The 21,239-nt window shown below is 62.2% G+C and overlaps 1 protein-coding gene across 3 annotated transcripts in view; it reads right to left on the bottom strand.

The window, feature by feature from the left end:
* BEGAIN (brain enriched guanylate kinase associated) overlaps window positions 1-18,409 on the bottom strand; it is a 44,032-nt gene extending 25,623 nt beyond the window's left edge. For 2 of the 3 annotated variants that reach the window (XM_060003310.1, XM_060003312.1), the window contains exons 1-2: window positions 18,282-18,407; window positions 1,538-1,566 (exon numbers count right to left, since the gene is read on the bottom strand). In XM_060003310.1, the coding sequence (XP_059859293.1) occupies window positions 1,538-1,566; window positions 18,282-18,323 (71 nt within the window). In that variant the 5' untranslated portion in view covers window positions 18,324-18,407. Of the gene's footprint in view, window positions 1-1,537; window positions 1,567-18,281 lie in introns of all 3 variants that reach the window. The other variant, XM_060003311.1, reaches the window with a different exon arrangement.
* Between the last annotated feature and the right edge of the window lie 2,830 nt (window positions 18,410-21,239).

The following is a 21,239-nucleotide window of genomic DNA, read 5'->3' as shown; positions in this document are numbered from 1 at the left end:
TCTGCCCACCCGGCTCACTTGTCCACCTGTGTTCCAGCCAGGCTGGGCCATGTCTCTGTCCCTACTGCTCACAAGCTCCAGGCTGGGCATGGAGAGAGAGGGAAAGAGAACCAGAGAGGGGCCCCCCACCAGGCTGGCCTCAAGGTGCCCCATGAATACTACCTTCTTTTCAAGTCCCAGCTACGTAGTGATGCCTCCTCCACAGACAGCCCCATCCAGTAGGGGTACTGGTGAGATGATAGCTGATGGGGGTATAGAGGAGGGTCCTGGCATGAGGTCAGAGGCCCGAGCTCATCTATGTGGCCAGAGGCAGAGCTGCCGCTGTCTGGGCCTCATAAGCCCCACCTGGACCTTGACCATGATAAGGTGGGCCTGGCTGATGGACGTTTGGTTTTGTGTCTGAGCTCCTACGACCTAAGAGACTGGACTCCTCCTCCCAGCCCAAGACAGATGGGTTCTGGTCCTGTGGGACCCACAAGGGAGGGCTGCACTCCAGCTCAGCGGCCAGAAGAAGGCCCTGCTCTCATGTCCAGTCTGGGGCCTCCGTGTGGGCCCACCTGTCCCCAGGTCCCCCGGGCATTCCCGAGTGACTCATCCACAGCACTGAGGGTCACTTGGGAAGGCCCCGGGGCCCTCTCCCCTAGCCCGTGGGGCCTGCCCTGGAACAAGCTGGGCTCTGCTGGGTCCCTGCCCCCTGGGGAATGGGTGCACCCGCTACCGAGCTGCCTCCCCAGGGGTGCTGATCCTGGCCTTGGGAGGGGGGAAGAGGGGGAAGGAGGAGGCCAAGAGACCCTCCAGGCCCCGCGGATCTTCCTGAAACCCAGCAGCCAGAGCTGGGCCTCGGTTCAGCTTCCGGAAGGCAGACACAGGAGGGGTGATCCCAAAGTGGGGGTCAGGGCGCCCAAGGGAAGTTGTGAATATTCAAATCGACTGATCCCGGGCCAGCCGAGAAGGGCGCCCAGTGGAGTCCTTAAGGCTCAAAGTTTAGCACCTGGAGGGAGGCCGAGGGAGACTCTCCCCAGACGCCCTCTCGGGATTCCCCTAAAATGGCTCCAAGACGCGACTGCCTGGCCCGCCGGGAGGACCCCATCCCCCGTCCCTGCCCCCACAAAGTGGAAACTTAAAAACTCAGAACAGGCAACTGTCAGCTGGGGGATGGGAGACCGGCCGGCGCGGGGGACTGATGCGTAACGGCAGGAGCAGGGTCCCGGGGGACAATCCAGAGTCCAGGGCAGGGCCGGGGGTACCGCGTAACCCCGCGCGCGCGCCGACCCGGCCCTGGGTGGCGCACTCCCACCCGCAGCCGCATCGGCCCAAGCCCGGCCGGGGACCCCCCGCGCGGCGCTCCCCGCGGTCTAGCCGAGCGCGCGCGCGCGCACACACGCACCACACACACGCATACCGGCCCGGGCCAGCCCCGCCGGGCGGCCGCGGGCCGTAGATGCGCTCGGGCAAAGCCCTCTCCCGTCGCCCTCCCTAGCGCCCCCATCCCCGACCCCGGCCCCGGGAGCCGCGGCACGGAAGACGCTCCACTCACCTGAGTTTCTCCATGTCTGCGGCAGAGGCCTGCGAGAAACCAAACGAGAGGGTCAGCAGTCAGGAGGCGTGCGCTCCGCGGCCGCGCCGGGCGGAGCTGGGCACCGCGGGCACAGGCGGGCGCGGCGGCGGGTCACCCCCGCGCGGCTCGGTTGTTGGAAAGTCCGGCCCGCGCGCCCCCAGCCCACACTCACTGGCCGCAGTCCCTGGGACTCAGTGGGTGCGCGGGGCCTCGGCCGAGTAACAGGTGAGCCCGCCCGGGCCGCCGCGCACCGAGTTACGCCCCCCGGGGAGAGGAAGGGGCTGGCCCGGGGACTCGGGACCGCGCTGACCGGGCCGATCCCAGTCTCGCCTGCCCGAAAAAGAGGGGACCCGGACTGGCTGCGTTAACTCTCCGGCGGCCGCGGTCCCCGCTGCACCCCCCGCCCCGCCCCACCCCGCCCGTTAACCCTTCCAGCCCCGCGCTCCCTCCCGGAGGAAGCCAAGCCCTGAATTGCAGAATCTCCGAGTCGGAGAATGTTCAAATCGGGCAATTGGGGGCCATATGGAAGTGCAGAACCTGACACGCACACGATCCGAGGGTGCTAGCAGTCGGGACCTCAGACTCCTCAATCAGGGACCCTGCTGCCCTCAGCTCCTGGGGTCCGGGCCTGGCTCGCCCCTCCGGGCCCAAGGGATTAACCCTTGCGCGCCCTGTTCGCCAGCGGGGCTCCCTGCCGGGCTTGCGCAGACCCGCCCGCGCGCGGCTTGGAGACCCTCCCCGCCCAGCCCGGCGCAGCCGGGAAGCCCCTCCGAGGGCCGGACGGGGGGCCCATCGGCTGCCATTAACCCTGCGGGCGCCGGCGAACAACCCGGACCGCTAGCGGCCCGGGCGGGATCGCACTTCCTGCGCGAAGCGGGGGGCGCGGGAAGGGCTCTCCATCGCCCGGGAGAGGCCGCTCCCGGGGGCTTTTCCCCGTCCTTCCGTACCATGGCCGGCATTAAAGGGGGACGGGGGGCTGAGCCCAGGGACCACGCGACACACCTGGGAAGACTGATGGCTGCCCATCCCGGCCCCTCGCGCCAGGAGCCGCCGCCGCGTCCGCCGGGAGCGCGCTCCGCTCCGGTCGGGGCCCCACGCCGCCTCCCCACCGCCCCGCCGGGCGAGGGCGCAGCCCGGCAGCCAGCGCCGAGCTGGAAGGCCCGACCGGGGGCCCTCCGCCAGGCTCGGCCACCAATTCCCCGGGTGCTGGTCAGGCCCTCCCGAGACTCCCCTGGCCTCAGTTTCCTCACCTGCGAGCTGGGCTTGGGGGCAGGGGGAGCAAGACAAGGCGCTCTGCTGCCCTTCTGCATCGCGGACTGCGGAGGGGCTGGGGTGCGGGAAGGAATTCCAGAGGAAAGGATCCCCGAGGCGTCTGGACTGGCGGCCAGACACAATCCCCGACGCTCTAAAAGTTGTCGGAGACCACGAGCCCAGACCCCTCTATATACCCTCCTCCCCCAAGACAAAGAGCTGGCCGATTGGCCAGCATCTCCCCGACGCCCCCTATGTACCCAGGCCCACCTTTCCCAGGTTCCCATCACCGCGCTCAGCACACTAGATCCCAGCATACAGCAGGCGCTCAATAAACACGGATAATGCATGCTTGAATCCTACACCTCTCTGGCGTGTCTTTCCTGCCTCTTCCCTTCTGGCTGTGAGTTCCAGGCAGGAGCCCGGTCCCTTCACCAGGGCACCCCCAGCACCCAGCAGGCCTGGCTTCCACCCCGCCAACGCAGGGTGGGAGGAGCCCTGCGCTGCGAGGGTCAGCCCCAAGCCCCAAAGTCCAAGTGTTCCATCATCCACCCACGGTGTCTCGCTCATTCATTAGCTCTGGGCTTGGTTCTTGCGGTTCGGAGGCGGCAGCAAATGAGGCGAGCCCTGCCCTCAGGGGCTAATGGTTGAGAAATGAAACCGCGGCTTGCCTCGCGGGAGTGTCCACTCACAGCAGAACGGCAGAGATAATAAGGACACCACCGCCCAGCAGCCCCGCGTTCACCGCACTGTCCGGCTCTTCCTCAGGGAAGCAGTCACTCGCATTTTACGCGTAAGGAGAGCGAAGCTCAGAGACAGAGCCCAGCCGGGCCTGGACCCCATTCCTCAGAGACCTTTCCCACCCAAAGCCTGGGGACACCCCTCAGATGCCTCCAGTTGCCTCAGTCACTCACAGTGAATGACCTGCCAGGGAGTTTGTCTAAAATTAATAAGAATGTATTAAAATTTAATTATAAAAATCTCACATTTATTATTTATATTGAATGTTTCAGCTCTTCTCGAAGGCCTGTCTGGGGATTTCTTCCCCAAGAAGGGACTCTAGGAGAGGCTGCTGAGTCGCCCTGGTGGCAGGGGGTGGGGTGGGAGGGAGGGAGGGGGGTGGGAGGGGCAGAAGGCTGACAGGGAATGGGAGGGGGGGGGTCCAGCCGCAGCACCTCAGCAGCCCCTGCCTTCACTCTGCTAATCCAGACCCTGAAGCCTGGCTCTGATCCTACCACGCAGTCTCCCCAGACCCAGTGACTGTGTGGTCACCACCGCCCTCACCCTTAAAGGCCGCTTCCTCCAGTCAGCCCTCCATGATGGAGGCCCAGCGGAGTAGTTGGGTTTGGCCTCCACACCAGTTCTGTACTCCCCGGGGCAGGGCCTGTGTCTTGCCCAGCTGTGTCCCGGGGCTAGCCCAGCACCTCACCCAGGGGGTGGGAGCTGTGCGTGAAGCTCTGGGTGTATGTGCAAAGAGTGTCACAGCTGTGTGTGGCTGGCCCTGTGCGGAGGGGCTATGCCTTTGGCAATGGTCTTGGTATTGGGGCCAGAGAACCACGTTTGAGTCTTGACTCTGCAAATCAAAATCACAAGATTTGGGGATACTCCTGACATGCCCCTCTTCTGGATGAGGAGACCTGGGCCGGAGCATGAAGTGGCTTGCCCTGCCACCTGAGGTTAGCTGAGGCTGCCTGTGGGGCTGGGTGCAGGAGAATGGGGCACTGCGTGGGTCTCAGACCACAGGTGGTGCCTCCATTATAGGAGGGGGGCCGGGGCTGGTGGAGACCATGACTATGAGGGACCTTGAGATGTCTAGGGTCCCCAGTGTGAAATGATGGGGCAGGAAATACCCTCAAGGTCCTATCTGGCCCCTCCAGGGACCACAGGCAAGTGGGGTCCCAGTGCTCTCCTGATACAGGTAGGAACACAGGCTGGCACTCCGGGTGCCCTCAGAGGGAGGGTTCATCCCTGCCCTGGGCGCTGTCCCTCTGGTTCACCCCATACTCACAGCCCCACGCCTATTCCTGCGACACACCTGTGACATTGTCACTGTCTGTCCTAGACTCTCCTCTTGTCTCTTCTAGGTGGTCCAGCCCGGTGGCCGTCTTTATTTCACAGAAGCCCCACTTGTTGGCTAAACCGGACCACACCATGCATCCCTGCCTCAGCCCACCTGCTACGTCTTCCTCCATGCCTTTGCTGGTGCTGGCCCCTGCCGCCCCGAATGCTCACCCTCCTTCACCCCAAGCCATATTCTGAGCTCTCTGCCGACCACCACGGCCCCACCACCTCCCTCCTTTCCCTATTCCCTGAGAGACTCTGAGCTTCCCGAGGGCCAGAGACAGGCCCCTCCACCCTTAGTTGCCTACTGTACAGCCCGCGCAGCCTTTGGCCCTGTTAAGGAAATCAATCCTGTTTAATCCCCATCGTGACTTGCGAGGCGGGTCTTACAACCCCCATTTTACAGATGCCAAAACAGAGGCTCCAAGAGGCAAACCCCTGCAGGTCGGGTGCAGAAGCGTGGAGGGTTGGGGCAGCTTCCCGAGCGGCCATCCTCCCGGTGGCACCTGGGCACGTGACTGATGCACACAGTAGGTGCTCCCAAGGGCAATGGAGGGAGGCGACTCTGCGTCACAAGTCAAGCCTCAACGAGGGGTCGGTAAATACTGACTGGGCCCGGCCTAACCCTCTGACCACACCCCCACCACCTGCCCTTCACTTGGCACACATTGGCCACACTGGCCACTTTGCTGGTCCCAAGCTCACCCAGCTCACTCCTGCCTCAGGGCCTTTGCACTTCCTTCCCTCTGCCTGGATCTTTCCTTCTCTGACTACCCACCTAAAGTAGCTCCTCTCTCCCACCAAATGATTTCTCATCACGCCCTGTCCCTTTGGACGCATCCTCCGTGTCCGTTTGCCTGCCCCCGCCCCTGCACCTGCACTACAAGAGACACCCCTGACAGCAGGGTCCCTCTGCTTCAGCTACGGTGTCTCCATCACCAGGGCCTGTTGCAGAGGCCTCTGATGAGCCGTTGGTGACGCCTGAATGAATGCAATCGCTCTTAATCCCCAGCCAGTGGCATCTGCTCTCCACCTCGAGCAGCCTCTGGTCTGCTCTCACGGTCCCTGTCACTCACCCGTCGTCCCATCCCCTCCCCCAAGCCCACCCCCATGTTGGGGGCACCTGAGCCCGGTTGGTACCCAGCACACACACACCTGCACAGAGCCCTGCCCAGGGAACCCCTCTGCTGATGGGGGTCAGTCCCACACTGGCTCCCACGAGCAGATGTGTGAACCCTCTACTGGACCATCTGGCCCGGGTGTGTTGCTGCCCTTTCCCACCCAAATCTTGTGATGCCTGGAAACTGTCGCGAGAAGGAAAGCGGGTCCAGGTCAGGGAGGGGTCTGCTGGGTGCTGAGGCCTCCCCTCTGCTTCCGACTCACCCTGTGACCCTGGGCGAGTCCCTGCCTCCCTCAGGGCCTGTGATGGGTCCCCTGGGCCCTCCTTAGATCTACTCTGAGCTCCAGCTTCCTTGTTCCTGACCCTGTTCCCTCACCCTCTTCTCAAGGGGAGGAAACGAGCCGAAGAGTACAGAGGGCAGAGATGGGGGGGGGACCAAATCCCAGATGTGGCCCAGGCAGCGGCCACCCACCTCCCACTGACGGAGACTTGGGCTTCCTATGCAGCTTTGTGAACTTGGGCAAAACCCTCAACCTCTCCGAGCTCAATCCCTCATCTAGGGAGGATGGAAGATCTTCAAAGGACGTTGTGAGTGACACGGTGGCCACGCATGCGTATGGGCCTGTCTTGGGGATAGGGCTGCAGCCACTCCCGAGCCAGACTCTAGACGTCATCACTCAGGGTGGACCCTCTTCTAAGAGGTTTTACATCACTCCTTGCCTTCTTGCATTCACTCAACAAACATTCACTGTGTGCCCTGTTCTAGGGGACTCAGCAGTGAACAGACTAAACTAGAGGACCTTCTCTGCTCTCACGGTGCTGAGATTCCCACCGCGGGGAGGCAGATTAGCCAGGGCATCAGTGCAGTGCCCGTCCTGCCCTGAGTTCAGGAAGCGTCCGGTCACCAGTGGGCAGCAGAGGTTGAGTTGGGGGCCCCTCGGGCTGCTGTGCGGAGGACGCACTGAGGGGTGAGGGCAGGGCCCGAGGAGTCCAGCTGCAGGCACCTACACAAATCCAGTGGGGACCAGGGTGGAGGCGGGAGAGGCACTCAGATGCCCTGACAGACTAGAGAAGGGGGTGGAAGGAAGAATCGCCAAAGATGAGGCCACGGGTTTTGGCCTGAGCAGCTTGAAGGGGGCTGGGGAGAAGCTCGGGATTCGGGTCCAGACATCCCAGCAGGGATACGGACAAGAGGGTGGGGACTTGGGTTTGGAGTTCAGAGGAGGGTCCAGGAGATGTGAATCTGGGAGTGGCCAGCATGGAGACAGCAATTAGGCTTGGAAACTGGATGAGGTCGCCAAGGGAGCAAGCGTAGATGGGGAAGAGGAGGGGCTCTGCCAGGCGAGGGTTCAGAGAGGGGGCGGGGCCAGCCCAGGGCACCGAGGAGGGGCAGGCGGGGAGGTAGGAGGAGAGTGTCACGGGTGAGAAGCCAGCCTCGGGTCCCTCAGCATCCCCCGCAGGGCTCGCTGCGCTGGGCACACAGTGGGTCATCCTGATACCTCAGTCGGAATACCAAGGTGAGCACAGGTGGACGGGAAAGGGGCGAGCGCTGGCCCAAGGTCACTCAGCAAGTTGGGGGCTTGAACCCGTACCTTGGCTTGGGGCTGTCCCCAGATGGGGCCAAGAATGTCCTTCCCCTGGGGATTCTGGAGGACCTCGCTGCGGGCTGAGAGGTGCTCCGTCCCATCCCCCCGGCCGGGCCCCAAGCTTCTCTGCGTGGCCTGGGCAGGGCCTCGGCTTCCCAGCCGCGCGCCGGTACAGACGGACTAGGCCCGCGGCAGCAAACTGGCCCGCTGAGCTAAATTGGGCCCGCCGGCATGTTGTATTTGGCCTGCGAGAGGGTTTTAATTTTTTTTTTTTAAACGTTTGAGCCAACATTTAAAAATTGGGAGAGTTTACATTTTAAAATCCGTATTTTTGGCTTCTACTGAAATTTTGGAAGATCTGGCAACTCCGGCCCACATTCCCACATGGCAACAGTTGGGGAGCAGGGAAGCAGCTGCCCCCTCCAGAAGCACCTTGGGGGTCCCCCACCGGGGAGAGGCGCTATCACACCTTACGCTGGCCCTACAGACGGGGAGCCTGAGGCCCAGAGGGTGGAAGGGGCTCGCTCGTGAGGTCTCACGTGGGAAAGCCCCTCAGGCCGGATCCAAACGCAGCCTTGGGGAGTTCCAGGCCTGGCGTCTGGGGTCTTGTCACATCACTAAGGCCACTTCAGAGCCGCCAGCCCGCCTCTCCTTCCTTGACCCCGGCCTGTGCTTTCTGCTCTCTTCTGCCCGTTTTGTTCTCAGGAAACGCCTGGCTTCAGTCATTGACACTGTAGTACGAGTGAGCCTGGTACCAGGTCTGTGACAGTGACGGCTGGAGGTCCCTGAGACCTTCCACAGTGGCTTCTTGTTTGCTGGACAGTGAAGGGGCGGACCAGAGTCCCCCACGACCATGCCGCCAGACGGGGCAGAGGCCTTCCCCCACCCTTGCCTGCTCTGCCACTTCCTCCCTGAACTGGCTGACGGCGCGGCTCCAGGCACTGTCCTCCAGAAAGGGCTTTCAGACGGCTGCCTGGAAGCCCGGGGTCTCCCTACCTTCCCGAAGCCCCACCTGCACCCTGGGAACTGTTCCGAGGACACAAGCCTGTCCAGGCTAGGTAGAGGGGCCGTCGTCATCACCTTCACGGCCACCATCGTCCCAGGGACGGGATTCCTGTCGTGCGCCAGGCACCTCCACTGGCCACACACACGAAGACACTGGGGGATGCGGCTTGTCCGGGTTCCCTGAGCCGGGGCACAGCCCAGCCAGAACCCTGCCGGGCCCTGCTCGCTGAGCCTCAGTTCCTAGTCTGAGAAATGGGCCAGATCCTAGTATCTCTCACTGGCCTGTTTGGAGTATTCGACGCGAGGCTGGAGCTGACCACATATGACGCTGGGCTGGGCTGGGCTGGGGGCTGAGGCCCACCTCCCGCTTCAAGGAGCCAACACCAGCTCCTTGGGAAGGACATGCTGGCCGGGACCCAGGACAGAGCCCTGCCCCCCAGCACCTGCTGCAGGACCCCGACAGGTCCCCGAGGCCCTGTGCTGCCTTCAGACAGAATCTTCCAGAGGCCTGAGCATCACGGGGCTCCCCCGGGCCCAGTGGTCCCTGGAGTGAGGTCTGCATGGTGTGCAGAGCCTAGAGCGGAGGGTGGGGAGGTCCCGGATGGCCAGGCCCACGTGGAGGGGGCCGGGGACGCGATCCTTACTGGGTGCCTGCTGGATGCTTTCCCCGTGACAAGGCGAAAGAAAACTCGTGACCATGACCGCTTTTCCACGGCCGGGGAAACCGAGGCCCCGAGTGGGTGGGCAACCTGCCCAGGTCCTTGAGCTGGGTCCCCCTGAGCTGAGAACTCCCCGGCTGCACTTGGCCCAGCAGACCCCAGAGGAAGGGCTGGTGGTCTTCAAATACCCAGAGCTTCCCTCCAGCCACGCTGCTCCCTGGCTCTCCCTGGAGAAAGGCAGGTCAGGTCATTGGAGGCAAGTGACGCGGAGAAGCATAGGTGCAGAGGGGGAGGTGAGACGGCCTGTGTCCAGCCCCGGCTCCTCCCGTGACCTCCCCTCGCCTGTCGCCTCCCAGTGCGCAGTAGTTCCGCAGCACAAGGATGACACCGACCCGCTGGGGGTGCACAGGGATGGAGAGTTAGAACAACTCTGGTAAGCACTCGGCAAGCATCAGCTCTCTGCTACCGCTCAGGATCTTATTTTTAAAAGAACCCCTCCGTGCAGGGCGGCCATTCCGGGAGGGGCCGGGACGAGATCTCCACCACCTGGCCCTGCAGCCCCACCTCGAGCCTGTGGCCAGGACAAGGCCCTCAACAGCCCATAAGGACCCGCCCTGGTCCCTGGGGACACAGGTGGTTTGGGAGACGAAGGCTAGCAGCGAGGTGGGGTGCCGTCATCCTGACACCTGCACGACCCGATCCCCCAGGACGGCCGAGCAGGTCTCACCGAGTCCTTCTTCCCACCTGTCTGAGGCTGAAGTGTGTGTGTGGGGGGGGTGATGATGGGCTACTTAGATTCCAAGACCTCAGTCCAAGCCCAGACTCCCCAGGGGGCCCCGGGGCAACTCAGAGCCTCAGTTTTCCAACTCCATAAAATGGGCAGCTAGGAAGGACGTGGACCCACCCGTCTGCCTGACAGGACTGTGACATCCGACCTCACGTGGACGTGTCTGAGGTTCAAAACTTCAAAAGAATCATCATATAAAATCCCGCGGTGAAACACCAAGGTCTCTGCCACTGGGGGTGTGATATTATTGTTATCATTGTTTACTCGTACGCACTCCAGAAATAGCCTGCCTGCCCCAAAGCCAGAAATCTCATCCTAGAGCTGCATTCTTCGGGTGCTTAAGGTCTTTCCCGTGACAGTGATTATGAAAGGGGGGTGATGAGGGAACTCGGAGGGGGTCAGCCAGAACTTGTGAGGAAATGGCCCATCAAGGAGAAGGGAAGGGGCCCCAGCAGACCTCTGTCCAGCTGCCCCCTGGGGGATGGGCGGGGGCTGAGACTCACCGGGCTTGGAGGCCTCTGGGGGGAAGCAGCTGGGCCTCCATGCTTGCCGCCGCCCACGCGAGTCTCCGTGGCCCGGCCCGGCCCCCCTCTGCTTGCAGCCTCCGGGGCCACCTCCGAGGACAGCTGGGGGCTCAGGGCCAGGGTCTTCTCTGGGGCTGCAGATTCTGCGAGGGGCTCCCGGGCCAGGCCTGGGTCTTGCTCGCCTGGGGAGGGCTCCGGGCTGCGGCCTCTGGGGCCCCGGAAGGCCTCCAGGGTCCCGGGGTCCAGAACCCGCACGGCGACCTCATCCAGGAATCTGGAGAAGGGCAGCCTGGCCTCCTGTCGGCGGCTCAGCCGGGCGAGAGGGCCGGTGGCAGCCCTGCTGCCAGTGCCCAGGGGCTCCGGGATGGACAGCGGGCCAGGTGATGCCTTTGTCTCCTCCTGGCCAGGCTGTTTCAGCCAGCTGGGGTGAGATGGTGGGCCCTTGGGGTTCTGACCTGAGCTGGGGCTCAGTCTGCAGCTTTGAAGGTCCTCTCTGCAGACCTCCTTCCTGGGGGCTTCGGCCCTAGGCTCCACAAGGGAGCCGTGGCCATCCTGTCTGCGGCTGCCGGGGTCAGAGCCCCGTGCCTGGAAGCCGGCCCCTGAGAGCATCCTCCTTGGGCAGTCCAAGGCCAAGCCTCTCCAAGTACCTCACTGACACCTACTTCTCTCCTCCCACGTGGCTGGGACCCCTTTGCCCTCTGTGGGGGGCGGCGGCAGGGCCACCCGTCCCTCACTGGCCAGAGTGATCAGCTGAACGCTCGCCCCCATCGATCCAGAGAGCACGTGGCAGGGGGCCTCCCGCCCCCTAAATTGATTCTCAGTAAATAGGAGCTGGACTCCAGGGCTTAGAAAGTGCTAGAGAAGGGAAGGTCATGTCCTGGGCTCTTCATCTGCCTGGGGAGGCAGCCTGCACTGAATGAGCACCTGCTGTGTGCCGGGGGGCGGGGGGAAGCCCTGGGCTGGGCCTCACACCCTGCACTCCCCACGTCTCCTCATCTCTGCCAGGTGTGGGGTTGGGTGCAGGGACATGGGTGAATATGGGGCCTGAAGGAGGGGAAATTAGAACCGCAACCATCTGGCAGAATGGGAGGGTGTGGTGGAGACTGCTGGCTGCCCACTGTCCTCCCACTCTTCCTTAGTGAAGAACCCTCCTTTTATTCTGGGAGGCAAGATACCCAACTAAAAGACTGCATTTCCCAGGCTCCTCTGCAGCCAGGGGTAGCCAATGAGATATAAACAGAAATTACTGGGTGTGACTTCTCCTTAAAAGGGATCAGAAAGCTTGGCTGTGCCCTTTTTGCTCCCACTCCCAAACTCTCCTGCTTCTTATCTAGAACATGGAAGTGATGGTCGGAGCTACTGCAGCTGTTTCGCACTGCGAGGCAAACTTGAGGCGGAAGCCATATATAAAGGCTGGAGGAACAGAAAGACAAAAAAGAACCTGGGTTCCTGATGACCACTGAGTCATCACACTAGCCCTGGACCACCTGCCTCTGGCACTGCCTTAACTTGACAGAAATAACCCCCTGTCTTACTTAAGCCCTGGTTATTTCCAGTCCCTGTTACTAGCAGCTGTGTGCAATTCCTCACTGATACACAGGGGATAAGGTTAGGAACCATGGTTGACAGCGCTACGAGGCCAGAGCCTTTGGCACATGGGGGCCCAGGGTGCAGTTAGATGGGGAGTGAGGTGGGGAAGAATACCCCAGAGAAGGGCCAGAGCCCTTGCTCCTTTGCGTGAAGGGAGACACACAGATCCCTGGCATCTCAGGAAGCCAGGGGTCCACGCAGAACTCCTGGGATGCAGCTGCATGAGTCAAAGGAAGGCTCGCTAGGGGGTGGCAGCCCCAGGCTCTTGGCCATGATCCCCAGCCCTGGCTTCTGGTGCTGCTTGGAGGATGGCCTAGGCTCTCTTTGGCACTGCCGGCTCACGGCTGTGTACCTGGGGCCTCTGCCCATCTGGCAGTGCCGAGGTGCCTCACATCAAGTGCTGGGGACCCTTCTTTTCTGAGCTCGGCTGGACACCTCTCTGGACGCCTCACAGCACCTGTGACTAAATGTCTGAAAAGCTTCATGAGCTCACCTGCCCAAGACAGGGGTGGAAGCTGCCTGGACCTGCCCTCTCCCTCTCCCCCTTTCCCCCACTGTACCCCTAGCCATCAGGCCCTGACTATTCAGCCTTTCTCACACCTGGCCACCTCCCTCCATCTTCAGCATCACCTTGCTGGTCCCAGGTGCCACCATGTTTCATCCGAACACCTATAATCACCCCTCCCTGGGGTCCCTGACCCCAGCTTGGTCCACCCCACAAACGAGCCAGTGTGAACTTTTAAAATCACAGACCAGATAACCAGACAACATCACACATTCATACGCCCTGCAAGGCCCCAGTGTCTTTTCTACCCTCCCCCACAGACCACTCCAGGAACTTCCGTCTAGTTCCTGGATGTGCCAAGCTCTCTCTGGCCTCAGGGCCTTTGCACTTGCTGTTCCCTCTCATCATCTAACTCCCAGCTAACTTTCAGGGCCCCAGTTCAATAGCCTGTCACCTTCCTGGCCCCAGTTCAACAGCCTGTCCCCAGGCTATTGAACTGGGGCCCTGAAAGTACATGATGCTAGCATGTACCCATTCACACCTGGTCTGATCTGGACTAGCCCCAGATCAGATCAGGCACCCCTGCAGCAGCCTCTCATAACCCCTGCTCTTCTTAACATGACGCCTACCTGTAATCGACATTGCAATTATTTGTTTATTATCTGTATCCCCCTAGAATGTAAGCTCTACCCCAGCTCCCCGCACAGGGCCAGGCACATAGGGGGCACTCAACAAGTAGTTCTCGAATGAATAAGTGAAGGCACCCCAGGTCCGACTCTCTCTTCACAGGCATCCCCAGCCTGGTGTGGGCCTCCTCTGGGCTGGGCACTGGGCAGGAGAACGTGGGGAGTCAGGGGTCTCAGGCTCTTTGGAAGGCCACAGTGCTCCCAGCCACTGCTGCAGGCCCTGGAAGGCCACCCCTTTACGCATGGACACCCCCCTCCCCCGCAGCAGTCATCCAGCCCTGCTTCATTACTAGTGGGAACTGAACTTGGAGGCCGGCAGGTCCAAGGTCAAATCTACCTCCAACACCCCAACTGATCCTGGGCAAGTCACGTCCCCTCCTCATTGCCACGTGGGGACACAGCAGTACCCCGCCCCGGGCAGTGATGTAGTGAGAGTGCAGAGAGCGCGCTGGGTGTCTTCAGCACAGAGCCTGGCATCTCGTGGGACCTCAGAACCCATCAGCCCAGGGCTCTAAGTTGGCCATTCCCCTACTATGTGCGGTCACAGGAATGTGCTGGGGGCCCTGGCCAGCCGGTCCTCTGAGCCTCTCCCAGAGTTGCTGGCTGTATCAGACAAGTTCCTGTTGTCATAACAACCCCCTGGCTGTCCGCCGCCTGGGCCCGAGGCCCCGGAGGATGCTGTCGGCTGCCACGGCTCGCAGCCTGGGCCTGCTCACCTCTTAGCAGCCCGGGCTGCCTCTCCTGAAAGGGCTTCCGGCTCCCCTGCCTCTTGACTCATCTGCTCCAGCCCCGCTTCCTGAGCCCCTACTGTGTGCCAAGCTCCACACCATTGCCCAGATCCTCACCCAGTCCTGTGAGGGGGGACAGCCGTGAACTGTCTTATGCTTAAAGGAGCAGCCTCTCACGGGGGGCAGGTGACTTGTCTGAGGTCACGTGGCTTGGAGGCGGCAGACCCAGGATGGGACCCCCAGAGGTCAGGCACTCATGCCCTGTTTCACTCCTGGACCCCCTCAGTCCCTCCTCTACCACCCAGACCCACCCTGCTCCCAAGGATGGGAAGCTGGTGTCTGTGAGCTCCGAGGGAGGAGGGACCCAGCTCCTGGTTGCCTCCTGGGGCTGGAACAGGAAAACCTGGCCACAGGGCACTGGTGGGACCCTGCAGCGGGGGCTGGGGGGTGGGGAGGGCAGGCTGAGCATTCGCTAAGAGCTCCAAACATCACCTCACTTATTCTCACGGCACCCCCCAAACTGGGCCGTGCTACCCTATTTTATGGAGGAGGGCACGGGCTTCGGGGGCTGAATGGTAAACAGCCATGGCCTGCCACAGGCCAGGGACTGCAGCCAACACCCACAGAGCGCAGTCACCTTCCAAGCCTCCCTCAAGCCAGCGCAGAAGTTCCTATTACCATCCCCCGCTTTCATAGATGAGGACTTTCCGGGTCTGAGGATTCGCACACTTTTCATCACCCTGCCTCTGCTTCTGGTTATTTCTGTGCTGGCCTCAGAACCCTCGAGGGCGGCCACAGGCCCAGCATTCATGCTCTGTGCCGTCATGCCTGCACTCTGAATTTGGCCCCGGCCTTTGTTCCTCAGAAGGGGGGTGCACTTGAGCCATCCAGACCTTCCAGAAAGTCTCCCGGGACAAGGAGCTCCATGCAGGAGTCCCCGCTGGTCACCTGTCTTTACAGAAGGCTATACTGCGGCTTCGTCGTTCCCTGAGCATGTCTTCCAGCATAACTGGAGAGGCCTCATGGCCCCCTGCCCTCTCCCCAGCTCTGCAGCCTCCCTGCTATGGGATCACGGAACGGGAGGGACGGGGGGTTACATGAAAAGAGGCTCCACCCATCCATCCCCGTAACCATTCATCTGCTAGCACGTACCCATTCACGCCTCAGTGCGTCCTTCCGTGCCTGTACCTGCCATCCGCCTCCCATTCACCCATGTATCCATCCTTGTCATTTGTATCTCATAACCACACATCCATCTGTCCATCCACGGTTGCATACCTCCACTGACGTGTGTCTATTCGTGCACTGATCCACCCTCAAGCATGTCTCCATCCACTCTTCCTGTACCCATCCATTCACCCATCCGTTCTTACATCCATCCCCTTATTGACATTATTCAAGTGCCCATCCATCCAGCCCGGCATCCACGTGTTGCTGCAGTGGCAGCCTCCAGGCGCATGGCCTTTGGGGGCTGGAGCCACTGCTGCGTCCCCTTCCTGGCTGGGGGCGGGGGGACAGTGAAGGTCCCCGTCACTCTCCTAACACCTGCCACACTAGTCAAGGTCCATGTCTCCTGGCGGTAGACTGAGATCTTGAAAGGTGAGGTCTGTATCAGAGTCACCTAAGTGGTCCCAATGAAAGGGGCAGAGGGGTACATGGGGAGAGTGCGCTAGGGGGATGGAGAATTCCTTCATTTATTTGCTCACTCAGCCATTCATTCCTGTAATATTGAACCAACAGAGACAGCTCTGGCCAGCTCTTCCCACCACCAGCTACCATCGAGGGCCTGCTCTCGGGTCACGGAAGCCACTCCTCTGACCGAGAGAGGTGTTGTGCCTCAGACAGTGAGCCCCAGAGGGGGCAGGGCCTTGCTCAAGGTCACACAGCAGAGGAGGAACTGGAACCCGCGACTCCAGACTCCTATCCAGGCCTCTCCTCCAGGCTAGTGACCTGCTCTGCGGCAGGAGCGGGAACCCGGAGGGGACCCTGGGGGTGATTCTAGGCCAACACAGTGAGCCTGGGGTCACCCTTGGATTTGTCTCCAGAGATCTTTACCTGCTGTGAGGGGAGGAGACACACACACACACACACACACACACACACACGCACACATGCCGACCCATGGCCATGCCCTTGACCTCCACACTCCAGCTGGACTGACCCTCCTCTGATCCTCGCACGCCCCCCTCTCACCCCCAGGCCTTGACTCAGGCTGTGCTTCTCAGGCTCTTCCACCCCTCCCCTGTTCAACTCCTACTCACTCCTGGGCTTCACGAGCCTCCTGGGATTTGGGAAATTGTGAACCATCTCCAACCAAGCCCTGGATCCACGGACTGCCCTCCTCCCCTCTCATTCATTCATTCTTAACCATCCTTAAGTGCCTACAGGAGTAGGGGTGCTACTTCAAAGTGTTGCCGGGGAGACGATGCGTGAAGATGTTTATACCGGGCCTGGCACGTAGTAGGTGCTCAATAAGTGGCAGCTACCTGGGGCCAGACCCTGTACCCAAGGGTCTTTGAGAGAGGATGGGGTATCGATCACCTTCCAGACTGCTTTGACTCACTTCCGCTCCCTGACCCGGAAACGACCCACTCCCCACGCCCGGCGCATGGAAAGCCAGACCCACACCACTGAGGCTCTAGGCACCCCTAGCCCTGCCCACTCAGCATCCCAGGTGCGAACAGCTCCAGGTTCTGAGGATAAGAGGAACTCGAGCGCAGGAATCTATAAATATGAGACAATAGCTCGGGAGGGTCCCTCTGCAGCAGCGCAGCCTCCCCTCGCCCGGCGCCAGCGCTTAGCAGCCGGGAAGAAGCCGCATCTGCCACTGTGCCTGCTTTTCTGTGCCGGCCTGATTATAGTGAGACTTGGGGAAATTAAGGGTTTTCGGGGACGCTGCCAGGGCCCAGGCTGCTGCCTTCCCGCCCTGTGCGTCACAGATGCCAGCGGAGCCGCCTCCATGGGCCACTTGCCCCAGCCGGCAGGGCCGCACCCGGCGTGCCTGGGACGGCACACCACAGTGTATAAGGGGCTTTCTTCCACAGTCCTCCCTGGCCCTGGGAGTGCAGAGGGCTCTGCTGCAGGCAGTGGGCAGGGGAACTGGGGCCCGGTGAAGGGCAAGGACCTGTCCCCGGCCCCAAAGATCTAGGGCACTGGGGCCTCCATAGGAGCCAGGCCCATGGAGACCCTGTCCTGCTGGCCTGGGGCCCCAAGGCCTTGACCCCTGGTCAGCTTTCGGTCTGCACAGCCCAGGTCTGTGGCTGACCTTGGCCATCCAGGGCTCCTCCTTTGTAGGCACAGCTCATTCTGCCACCCCCGCTCACTCCTGGGTGCCTACTCTGCTCCCCTCCTGCTGGTCCAGGAGGCTCCAGGATGTCGCCCACGCTGTTCCTGCCCCAAAGGAACCACACTGGGGATGGGGTGGGGCCCAGACAAGGAAGGAAACACCTCTAAACCAGGCAGGAAGCGGAAACGCTAGGGCAGCAATTCCCATCCAACAGGGCTGGGGTTCAGGGAGGGAGGAAGCTCCAGTGGAGCGGCCCTGGGCGAGCCCTCCCCTCCCTGAGCCTCAGCGGCTTCGCTTCTTACTGAGGAGAAGGGGAACACCTGCCCCGCAGGTGCCGAATGAGACCACCGAGGGGGTCTGGGGCCGGCGCAAGCCCACGCGCTGCAAACGCTCAGTGAACCAGCCCCTGGTCCAGCCTCCTTCCGGCTCCTCGACCTCTCCCAGGCGGTCGGCCTCACCGAGCCCTGACCCCGGGCAGGAGGGGGCCTGCCTGCACCGCGGCCACCCGCCGGGCACAGCGGAGGGTCCCAGATCCCTAGGCCCCGCCCTGCCCCCCTCCCCCGTCCCACCCTCCCTTTCGCCGCAGGGACGCACGTGTTGGGGGGCGAAGACCCGGCAACTCGGGCCCAGGTGCTGAGGCCGGCCGCGTGGGGGGCAGGGCAGCGCGCTGAGGCCGAGTCCCCGCCCCGCCCCGCCCCGCGAGCGCGCCCCGCGAGTGCTCCCCGCGGCCGGGCAAGCGTTCCTGTTGGGGCCTCGGCGCACCGGCACCGGAGGGAGCGCCACGGGCGGGGGAGACGACGCTGGACCGTCGCCCCCCTAGCGGGAGGGGGCACGCGGGCCGCCTCCGGCGCCGCGCGGAGACCGCCCTGCCGCGTGGGTGGTGCCCGCCCCGCCTCCGCGCCCGCGCCCTGCCCTCCCGGCTCGCAGGTACTCACCGCCCGGCGGAGCCGGCCCGGCCGCCGGCCACCCGTCCACATGGCCCCGGGGCAGCCACGCCGCTCGCCGCCGCGCTCGGGTCCCGCCGCTGCCGCCGCCCCCGGCCCGCGCCCTCCCCGCCGAGGCCGAGCGCGCCCGGAGCCGGCGCGGCCGGGGCTCCCCCACCCCGCCCGGCTTCCCGCAGGGAGCGCCCGCCCCCCGCCCCCAGCCCGGCTCCTCGCCAGCCCCGGCCCCGCGCAGCCGCGGCTGATTCAGCGGCTCCCCCCGCAGCGCCCTGGTGGGGCGCACTCGGGGGCCGCGGGGCCGGACTGGGGGCGCGGGGCGCCACGTGCGCACGGGAACCGGGGAGGGAATGGCGGCGGGGCAGGGAATGAATGAACCTGCGTGAGCATGAATGGCAGAGCGCGTGAATGAATGAGTGCGGAGCGTGCGGGAGGAACGAATGAATGAGGAATGAATGCACGGGCCGAGCTTTGAGGGAAAGAGTGAATGAGCCCTTGAAGGCGGGAACCCTCAGTACTCACCTGTCTAACCCATTCACACATTCACTCAGTCCATCCCTCAACATTTATTGAACACCTCCTGTATACCAGCCCTGCTCTAGGCCCTGGGGATACTCCGCCTCCTGGAGCTCACGCTTCCCAGATTTAGAAAATTCAGGGCGAAGGGTGCGACCCGCCGACTTCCCCCTGTCCCTTGCTCTGCCCCACTTCCCACTCGGTGGCCCACTCCAGCACTGCAGATGTCTGCCCCACTTTCCCTCTCTGCCTGACCCGGCACACGTGTGCCAAGGTAGCCAAGTGATGGGGGAGGGGCACTCCCTTCCCCCACCCCGCCAGCAATCAGGAAGGGGAGGTGGCCTCTGGATGGGTCAGTGTTGCTCCGGGAACCTCTAGCTGGAGCACCCCTATCCCTGGCCCCAGCGGAGCCCAAGGCTGGCCCTTTCCTAGCCCTGAGGAAGGGTGCAAGGTGAACCTCAGCCCTTCCTCCCTGAGGCATTGGGCAAGGTGACCTTGCTGGTCCAAGCCAGGCTGGGGCCTCCTCAAGAAGCAGCCTCAGTTCTGAGGGCATCAGAACCCCCTGGGGGCAGCTGGACAAGTCTGCCAGCCCACCCAGCCCAGCAGCAGCCAGTATTCGAACCCTGGAAACAAACACAAGGGGGCCAGGAAGGATCCTGGCTGGTGCGAAGAGAGGTCACAACGCACAGGCACTTGACTCGTGTCCTCCCTCAGGACCTCCGGGCCCATCGTTCACACGTGTTTATATAATTCCCAAGCACATGCTACCAGTGAATATATTTTTTGACTTTTTTTCATCATATGGTAAAACATACACACAGAATGTACCGTCTTAACCATTTTGCAGCATACAGTTCAGTGGCCTTAAGTACATTCACCTTGTTGTGCAGCCATCCAGCTTATATTTTATGTGTTGTGTACTTTGCAGATTCTATTCACTCATTTAATTAGGGGAGTAGGTTGCGACATTCAGGCATAGGACAGTGCTGTGAAAAGGCATTGAAAGCAAGGCAAGTGAGAAAAACAATAAAAGGAGACAGGAAAAAGGAGCCAGCAGCTGACTGGAGGCATGAATGTGGAGGCAGAGTCCTCTCTCTCCTCCCCCTCAGGCCCTGGGGACATTGTTGAGTAACAAATGGAGAAAGGGAGGTGCAGGGTGGGGTGAGCGTCAGAGGACAAGCTTCTGTCTCCAGGCGGCACACAGGGTCTACGATCCGGACAAGAGGAGAGGTGGCGGCTCCGTGACCTTCACTCCTGCCCTTTAGGGTTCTGACACCGTTCAGGCCACAGGCAGGGGTGGGAGTGGCCCACAAGAGGCAGTGGGAGCCCAACCCCCCACCCGCCAGCCCTAAGGTCCCTGCCCTCCCAGGTCCCAGGGGGACAACAGTAACGGCGGAATGTGGATGAAGTGTGCACACAGGGCTCTGCCCACATCTCCTGCCCAGACACTGGTCCTGCTCAGATGGTGCCAGAACATTCGCCAGCAGCCCTGGCTCTGCTGCTGCCAACGATGCAGATGGCTGGGGAGGCGGGGGAGGGGCGGGGGCGCCCATGCCCAGCTCTGGCAGCTTGCACCCTTGAGCTTGGGGCCGGCTTGGGGAGGCCCCAGGAGAGCCCTTCCCCCACGCTGCACACCTAATCCCCACCCAGCAAGCCCTCTCTTCTCCCCTCCCCCAGCTCACTGATGATGGGAAGGAGGGGAGAATGCCAGCACTGGCTGGTGGTGGTGGGGGGGGTCTCAGTTAACCCCCATGGGACCTTGTGAGGGAGGTGGCACTAGCCCTCTTGGGCTGATGGGAAAACTGAGGCTCAGAGAGGCAAAGTCCCTTGCCTAAGGCACTCAGCAAATAGGGACTAAGCTGGGATTTAGTACCTTGGTCATTCTGGTCAGATGTTCACCCCCATTCACATCTCACCTTAGGACCCACCTCTAGGCATCTCTGAGGAGAAGGTCCAGTTGATGCAACCTGAAGATCCTTGCAAGACGGGCTGGTCTGGAAGGGCCTCTGAAGCCAGTGTAGCAGGAGCCTGGAGCATCAGTGGCATCCAGGCAGGCTTCCTGGAGGAGGTGGGGTTTCAGGTGAAGGTGGGAAGAAGAGATAAAAGTGGCAGGGCTTGGAGACCATGCCCTGGGGCGGGGTAGGTCCCTTGTCCCCTGGCCTCCTGCCCTCATTTGGGCGTCTGTGGACCACCCTGGCCACAATCCCTGCCCTCTGTCTCTCAATTCCATTCCCTGGTTTTATCTTCTTCATGGCTCTTGCTAATCTCTGCGGTTACCTGATTTACTTGTTTCTGTGTGTTTACTTGATCTCCCCAGCCGGAGTGTGTGCTTTGAGATGAGAGGAGGGGAGCTGGGGAGGAGAATGAACAAATGAGTGGAGGATTGATGGAGGGCGGGGAGCAGAAGGAGGGAGGGTTGGAGGAGGCCTCTGGTTGCGG

The sequence above is a fragment of the Delphinus delphis genome, chromosome 2 (genome assembly GCF_949987515.2).
Source record: "Delphinus delphis chromosome 2, mDelDel1.2, whole genome shotgun sequence".
Lineage (NCBI taxonomy): Eukaryota > Metazoa > Chordata > Mammalia > Artiodactyla > Delphinidae > Delphinus > Delphinus delphis.
The sequence above is the reverse complement of the archived record's forward strand: the minus strand, read 5'-3'. Positions and strand labels throughout refer to the sequence as shown.